The 9,454-nt window shown below is 35.1% G+C and overlaps 1 protein-coding gene across 1 annotated transcript; it reads left to right on the top strand.

Annotated features, from left to right (window-relative positions):
• The first annotated feature begins 2,413 nt into the window (after window positions 1-2,413).
• Window positions 2,414-3,667, top strand: LOC132556344 (uncharacterized). The gene has a single exon (XM_060220734.1). The coding sequence runs from the start codon at window positions 2,414-2,416 to the stop codon at window positions 3,665-3,667; it is 1,254 nt and encodes a 417-aa protein (XP_060076717.1).
• The last annotated feature ends 5,787 nt before the right edge of the window (window positions 3,668-9,454 follow it).

Consider the following 9,454-nt stretch of genomic DNA (forward strand, 5'->3'; position numbering starts at 1 on the left):
AACCAAACAAATTGTTGGTTGAATGTAAAATCACAAGAATATATATATATATAACAGCAACTAACAACGAGGACCATGTTAGTTCAGACGAGGATAATAAATCTAGTAAAAACCGGGTCTCTTAAACCCGAACACCGCGCAGCATTCATACAAATAAATAAAACGGGTTCTTTTCTTAAAACGAAAGGTAAAATGCACAGACGTTTTAGTACATACGTTCAATATAATGAAGACAACTGTAGTATCTCGAAACCGCATAATTCAGTTGTACTGTCCTGACAGCCTACGAACGTTGACTACTAGTACAATAGACCAGTATCGACACCAGGGTACCGTCACGTCATTTATCAAGTAACGTTTTACTAAAGCATTTTATTTTAGTTTTTTATTACCAAATTGATAAAATACAATTCTGATTATAACACGATTGTTAATATCCGGATATTAAATAGTGAGCCAGGCGGCGACGGTAGAACAAAACATCGGACATGAAATAGTGAGCCAGGCGGCGACGACAAAATGAAATAGTGAGCCAGGCGGCGACGATGGAATGAAATAGTGAGCCAGGCGGCGACGATAGAGTGAAATAGTGAGTCAGGCAGCGATGATAGAGTGAAACATTGGACATTTAATAGTGAACCAGTCGAAGAGAGGAAAACAAACACCGGACATTAGATAGTGAGACAGACGGCGACGTTAGAATGAAACATGGGACATTTAATAGTGAACCAGCCGAAGAGAGGAAAACAAACACCGGACATTAGATAGTGAGACAGACGGCGACGTTAGAATGAAACATGGGACATTTAATAGTGAACCAGCCGAATAGAGGAAAACAAACACCGGACATTAGATAGTGAGACAGACGGCGACGTTAGAATGAAACATGGGGCATTAAATAGTGAACCAGGCGGAGAGAGGAGAAAAAAATGCCATGAGAATATTATACGGCGAAATACTTAATTATCTCAAATTAGTATAGGGGGCGGGTGAAATGAATTATACATAGCTATGGTTTACAATGCTCCAGATAGACAGAGAATTGCTATCATCTCCCTACGAGAATGATAAAAATCAGTACCAATGGCACGTTGTTTAATTAATTATATACATTTTTTTTTTCATCTCGTTAAAAAGAATGAGTCACCATCCCTACATTATTACAATTAAATCTGAGCCTGGTCTCTACAGAGGTTTGGAATCTTTAACTGACCTGATCATTGTAAAATGTCTCATTATCATTTCACAGTTACAATAATGATTTAAGTATATGAGTAGGTACTGGGACCCTATTAGTGAGTATAATCATGTACCAGCGTGTGTCACCGTCGAGGTGTCAGCATAGGCATGAGTACCGAGAACAGTTATTGTATATAACAAGTTTTTGTTGTACAATATCAATACATTGGTCATATATTTAAAATCAACTTAGCAATTAATACCTTGTAATGATTAGTTGTGCGTCAGATCTTGACGTAAAGAACATTTAGCCATTATTTATCGACTGTTGCTTATCAATGCATATTCCAATTTGATTGTTAAAGATTAAAACTGCACTGAACAAATGAAGAAAAAGACGGTGCCGAAATATTTTGTTAATTTCACAACAATCTGTTGGTAGATATAAAGTTTGTGTTACTGTTGTACAACAATCTGTTGGTAGATATAAAGTTTGTGTGACTGTTGTACAACAATCTGTTGGTAGATATAAAGTTTGTGTGACTGTTTTACAACAATCTGTTGGTAGATATAAAGTTTGTGTTACTGTTGTACAACAATCTGTTGGTAGATATAAAGTTTGTGTTACTGTTGTACAACAATCTGTTGGTAGATATAAAGTTTGTGTTACTGTTGTACAACAATCTGTTGGTAGATATAAAGTTTGTGTTACTGTTGTACAACAATCTGTTGGTAGATATAAAGTTTGTGTGACCACTTTACAACAATCTGTTGGTAGATATAAAGTTTGTGTGACTGTTTTACAACAATATGTTGGTAAAAAATATTTATGATGCAGGTCTTTGTTTATGTGGTGACGATGTCGATACATATACATTTAGATGGCCGTATGATATATTTCTGTGTCATTAGACCCCTTCAATACTTATGTATTGTTTGAGTAAAATGAGAATTGCTGATATTGAGAGGATAACACGTAAGGTATTTGATGTTAAATGTATTGAGTTGGCCTCGGAAATTTGCAAAGGCAAAGTCGTTCGTGCATATTGCATAAAACGACGTCAACTAAACAGAAGTCTTAAAAATAAAAACTGTTATAACTTGACTTGTATGACAACTTTTACATCTGATGTCTATAACTGTGTTTTTTTTACTTACAGACCTTGTATCAATCGACGGTGGGAATGAAATCAGTAAATGTCTTCAAAAGGTCACGATGGCCACGTGACCTTATATGATGTCTACATCGTCTGGATCATCTCATAACACGTCATACATTAGTGATACTAATTCCCGCAGCGTCAACACAAGACTTTCCCGAACAAAACAAGAGTGTGATAAAACACTAGCTCGGTACGAAAAAGAACACAGCGGAACCATAAACAAAATGGGTGCACGGGAGAAAGTATTGAGAGACTCAATGTTAGCGTATACAGAACGCATGCGCAACATTGCCAGTTCTCGGCAATTCATAGAGCCAGACAGGTATTCTTCACCAGAATCTTTACCACTTGTGGTTCATGCAAAACATATTCCTAAGTTTCCAGTTGTAAAAAGTAAGAGAAAACCAGCTTCGCTCGATGAGCTAATTGGAAGCCAAGCTGAAAAATCTAGACGCATGTACAATAAAACCGGAAGTAAGTTATCTCTTCCAGCACTTCCTGACCGACTCAATAAACGTACGCACCATGTGAAAATAAGTTTTGTGAGTGCATCAGACCTTTACGACTTTGTAGATTTCAGTATCAGAAACAAAGCTTCGAAAGAGGAGGCACTAAGGATGCTCAAGAATGAAGCGTTTAGCAAACGTTCCATGCGTCAACATGGCGGTAAACATAGAGACAGACCAGATTCTGATAAAGCGACGAAGTCGTCAGATTCACCTACTCCATCATTTGATGACGACAATGACAGCCAAGGTAAATCGAACGATTCGCATGGAAATCCAGTGGATCCAATTGTAGTTAACCATAGCAGTTCCTCCAATGATAGCGATAGATCAGAGGCAAGGAGCAGCGACGAGTCTTCAACTAGTGGTGAATTATCAGACAATGACGTACCTGCTCTTTCGTTCGATGCGTTAAAAATCAGACCAAGGAGGGCAAAACGAATGACTCTTCACCAGCCGCAGCTAAATATTATTCCAGAAAATTCCATGATATCTCAAAAGGCAAACAAAAAAAGACAAATATCTGTGACTTCGCCCCCTCCAAAACAATCTCCTCGCAATATCTTAAATACAGTTCCTATGTTATCAGCTATCCCTGAGTATGAACATTCCAGCAACGGGGATGAAGAATACTGGAATAAGAAAAAGAAAGCAAGAGCTCTAAGAAGGGGGGATAACCAAACTCACCATGGCGTTAGACTCGAACCAATTTCACAAGTTGAGCACCCACAATTAAAAACTAAAATGAAAGCACAGAAGAAAATCCGCAAACTGATTTATCTCCGTGATGTTCCTGAGAAAAAAAACTATCGTGAATGAAAAATATTTTTAGTATATGTTTAACTTATAGTGATGTGGTGATTTGGGATCTACTGTATTAGTTCCTTCCTAACTTTTCAGAAAATGACAGAAATATATTCTGGACGTCGAACAGACAGCTGGCCTGTCTATTTGTTCACTTAAATGGATTCTCATCAAGGTTGCATGTTCAAATGAGATATCGTGACATTATTTACAAAAACCTTCAATGTGTATCGTATAGAGCGGCATTCAGTACGTACATATGTAAATGTGTAAGACACTGTCGGGTGATGTCGCCCAATTCTAGATTATTGTGTAAAAGCTTTGAGTGTCTATTAACTTCGTGTGAACATATTCCTTATTCCTAAAAGACGAGATAAAAAAAAACAAACCGAAGTCGTTCAAATGAATTAGTAATAAGAACTGAAATGATTGCTTATAGTATTAACTGCACGATGTCTACGCACGTAACGGATCTATCATAAACGCTTCCACCATAAAACATACCGACAATTCATACTACTGAATTCAACATTGGTTCGTAATTATACACCCGAACGATAACCTGTTACAGAAAATAGGTTCGAACACAAATATATGCACTCTCGTTATAAGATATTTGATTTCTATGAACACGCAATCTGGTCTTGTTTGCCTATGTAATCAAAATGGGACCATTCAATAGACATTCTTATTCCAAAAGTATATAATTGTTGGCTAGATGACGACATTTTGTTAAGAAATACTTTTCTTGGTTTATTTTACAGAATACTGCTGAAGATAATGTGCCCTATTATTTACACCCTAGAAAACATGACACAACAAATATCACACAGGTATAGCCAATATAGGCAACGCCCATTTACAGAAACCTGACGATACACATGCCGAAAGCTATCATAGACACTGGTCATTATAACAACGAATGTGGTTCACACACGATACGAGAAACCAACTCTGGTGTGCTTTCATTTAGTAGCTATATTATTTTTTCACAATTGTGAATTGCGGGTTTAACGAAACACATATTTTCAACATTTTTAAATGATGAATATCGTTAATTAAAAAAACCTCCCGGCATATACATTGTGAATTAGACGTAAGTACAAACACGGCCGCTGTTGCACAAGAGGTTTGTGTTTGGCACATTCACCATCCGGATCTTTAGCACTCGACACTGACAATAAATATTATTTTTGATCTAATGTATCTCACTGTTTTTATTGGAAGGTATTAGTTACAAACAAAGACGATTTATTTGTAATCTCGCTTTACAAACCTGTCACTTGTCAAGAGGAGGACGGCTTGAGAGATAATATATATAAAACGAAGTGGTTGAGGAGTAACAGAGTTCTCCTCTCTTACCAAATAACGTAAATTCGAAAAACCAATTTTGGAAGAAAGACATCTTTACATCTGTAATGTTTTAAAGGCACTCAAAATAGATTTAGACCTTCAAACACCAGAGAATCAAGAGAATTTATTTCAAATCAAATGTGTCAAACAATTACGTCAGTTGTGTACAATTATCATGACGACAACACAAAAACCAAAAAATATAAACACCAGCTGTAATATGGTGATAACGAAAAACTAAAATGTACTTAAAAAAATTATTGTATCACAAGCCATCTATCAATGATATAAGATGCACACCTTCACGCCGTCTATACTTAAAATACTATACACGTAAAAAAGGAACGAATCACACCCATATATCTATAGTAGCTTGTAATAACATTAACACTTCCGCGATACCAAGATCATACCAACGTATGAATACCATCATAATCCAAACAAAATTCAATCAAATAGGGCAAAATATCGGCAAAAGAAAGATTTACATGGAGTACAAGGAGAATAAGACCAGGTGTTCCGGAAAAGTAAACGTCTTTTGTTCTATCGATGACACCAACCATAAAAGTCTTTGTCAATCCAAGTAAGTTATGAAACGTTGTAAGATGAAAACAAGGTATACAGCAACGTAGCGATAATGCAATCTAACGAGCATCACACACGCCCAGCTTCATATCGCGCTAGAAAATAGAAAAAAAATCCAATTAGATCACCATGGCGACTGAAATTGTTCTAAACAATTCATGGATATGCAGTTTTTGAAACCCTGTGAATATCTAATCAAAATAAAAACATCATAGATTTTGGATGTAGGAATGTTGCTATACAGAAATCGAAAATTCGCAATTGGGAAATGGAACTTATCACACTTATCATACAGCTCGGTGGAAAGCTGTCCATGTTGGTCTCGTTGTAAGGAAAAATCGAGATAAGCGGCTAGTGTAGACGAGTTTCTGGTGTCCTTGATTTCCAATTCTGGTGGGTATATACAATGAACGTGGACAATAAATATCTTGTTATTTAAAGACAAGAGGTCATCACTATATCTTATAGTGAAGGACTTTTCAAGGTCTTTGTTCTTCGATGAATTTAGGATTAAAACAATACAGTTTTACATGGTTAGGCAGCGAAACATCGCTAAGGTATATCAGAATTGGCTTTGTCCTTGATGTAGTGCACGTACATGTACACGTATGTGTGTCTGGGTGGCTAACGCGGTAATGTTATCTTTGCTGTGGAACAGAGACCGCTTTGTTTCAACACACCCCGCTATGACAATTCAAGCTTAGTCTCCTTTTCAAGTCGACAGGTTGTTAATTACATCACGTCAGATTGCACGTGGTGAGGTTTAAGTTCCGCCGTTCTTTGTGTGGTAGTTTATTCTTTGTTTCCGTATATCTAGTACGGACATTAACACAAACCCAATCAGTCAAACATCTACATAGTATTCCTCCATTTCCAATACGCTTTTCATTTATAATCTAAATTGGTAATTGGAAACTATAATTGGTAGTATTCAAAAATACCATTTTGTTAATAATCTAGTGAATTTTAGCAATTAGGACACCGGGTTAAAACAGAATTTTGAAAATCAATTTGGTCAAGCTTATAGTTCTGGGGCCTGTGTATTTCATGATCACACCGACGCCGGGTTTGACAGCTCCAGTCAAGACGATAGCACGTAGTTCATTCTCTAAGTTACGGGTCATAAGACAAGAATTATGTGTAATTAAAAATGGTATTATGTTCTGTAATTAGTCAGTATGTTACGAGAAATATATTCTACAATGTCATACATCTTATAAGCACGTGTTCTCATAACGTTGAAATTCAAAGGTTGGAAAATTTCAAATTAACCTTTTATATTGTAAAAAGTTCATGTACGTTACTCTTCAGTTTGGTCAATAAGCACGGGATTCAAACATGTACAAAAATAGTTACCACAATTTAGATATATATAATCACAAAAGACATATCTTACTAGTTAATATTATGTATAAAATAAGCTTGATCCTGTAAACATCGTTTTAGAGGTATATTAAAAGAAAAGAAATAAAGACTTTCAATTTTTGTGACTTTTGTTTTAGTTCATTTCGTCCATGTTTAAACATCAAACACTGACAGAAATGTATTAAGTGACGTGACTTCAGTCGTTACAGTCTCACACATATAAATATTCTGGTAAATTAAGACTTGATGCTGCTATACTCAATTTTTGTAAAAAGCGTCTTCATAAAACGACGCCGTTGAAATTTCCGATTATTTCAATTAGAGATCTTTTTTTAAATTTTTTAAACAAGAGGAGAATTCGTTCTGAATTAACGGATTTATATCGTGCTAAACGAGTTCAATGTTATTATCACGCACTAAACATCAAAACCTCCTCATCATCATTTCTTTATTTCCTCCAAATATTGAAGAGTAATTACAATGACAAATATTGTAAATTTAGGTGAAAATTAAAGAAAAAAGTGCAAGAATATATGTATATAAATATTGAACAGTGAATGTGAATAACCAATCCATCAATAATGGAGATTTCTAGCAGAACACAACAAACATTAGATAGGAGATGGCCTTTACTGAAAAGTCATATTGTAGGCTTTTTCAGAAAACATTAGACAATTTTTAATAAAAAATGTAAACAAAGATGAATCGTCATAAAATGATTCATAAATGTCCTTACAGAGCTATCTGGACACACATACACATTAACTGGATATTTTCCACAAAACTGGTAAAAAGATTATCTCGCAAGATATGGGCTCTTTGCAGTCAAGTAAACAATGCTGCTCAAAATACTCAATTTTTGTGAAAAGCAGTTTTACATGTCATAAAACGACGCCGAAATTTGAACTGTTATTTAAAAGAAAAGAAATAAAGACTTTCAATTTTTTATTTCAATTAGAGATTCTTTTTTTTCAATTTTTGTAAAAACATAAACAGGAAAGATTATTTCGATCTTTTTTTAAATTTTTTCTGAATTAACGGATTTATATCGTGCTAAACGAGTTCAATGTTATTATCACGCACTAAACATCAAAACCTAGTCACCGTGAATAACATTTTACTAATTACATACATCTTTGTATAGCTGACATTAGCTTTGGCCTCCAGTTCGATTACTGCAGAGGAAATAGTGCAGGTTCGTAATTACTTACACTACATATACAAAGATTAAAAACAGAGGTAAACATCCACCATACAACAAAACAACAGAAAATACATTATATAACAGATACATTGTACGACCAGTAGGAGCAAGGTGTGATCAAAAGGAAAACGGACTCTGTTCACTGTCTGCGATGTGACTCCCGTTGAACCATTATTGTTTACGTGAAAACATTTTTATATGAAAATGGAAACGAACGGTCAACAAAGCACATTGTAGCACAACGTCAACAACAGACTGGTATTATACATACACAGGTACTCAAACATATCTGTTTACACAAGTAGTGAATATATCACTGGAAATTGATGTTTACATAAATTAAAATAATTGAACGCGATTTACTGTAATGATATATACCCATAGGAAAAATTTTAAATAAACAAATAATCCAGAGATAAAACGCCAATTTCCTAACAGAAATTCAATTGAAGTAATGTTTATACAAAGAGAAAACAATTCACATTCTTAGGTCGGTCCCTACACAGTGCTGAGTAAGTGGACATGTTAGTATCTTCTGTTTCATCTCTTTGACAAGATAATTTTCTTTCCTCCATATTATCGGCAGTTAAATCGGTATACCGCCTGTTTAAGTATATGCTGTATTGAAATCACACGCTCATAGAAGCGAAATAATTAAACGTCTCTGTCGTGCCTCCGTGGTATCAAGTAAATTTCAGGTGTGCAATACTTCTAATTCAGATGAATAGAGACCCACTCATCAAATCAAGTGCCTTTTTTAAATGAAAAAAAAACTTAATAACGACCCACTACAATATCCACCCGCCGTCATTATAAATATCTTATTTGATTATCTCTCTATCTCGTTGTTGATCATGAAATGGACACCTTTGCCAAATATATCAAAACTATGTTAACTGTTTCAAACAGTGACGGTATTTCGTTAATACTTACCTATATAAGTATTACTTATCTATATAAGTATTACAGTAATGAGAAAATGACGATCATATCACTAACTACCATAAAGTATGTACTGTGCTTTCATGAGACATTTCGTATCTTCGTTACGTGACAATGTTAAATAAATGATTCATAAATTATTTAAGCATGGTTTTAATATCGCTGTATCACACCTCGTAAATATTGTCTATACAAGTGCTGGTGACCGGGTATGCTTCTGCCGAGGACTGTCGCCCTGGTGATGTTTACCAACACCGACCTCAGACTATGTGCAGTTCATTTGAGTAATGAAATTTTCTAAATATAAATACTTTGATGAGATAAGATGTTACTCCTAGATCTCAGTGCTCAAA

This window comes from Ylistrum balloti, unplaced genomic scaffold (assembly GCF_031769215.1).
Source record: "Ylistrum balloti isolate Yb309-2 unplaced genomic scaffold, AGI_CSIRO_Ybal_v1 Utg370566, whole genome shotgun sequence".
NCBI lineage: Eukaryota > Metazoa > Mollusca > Bivalvia > Pectinida > Pectinidae > Ylistrum > Ylistrum balloti.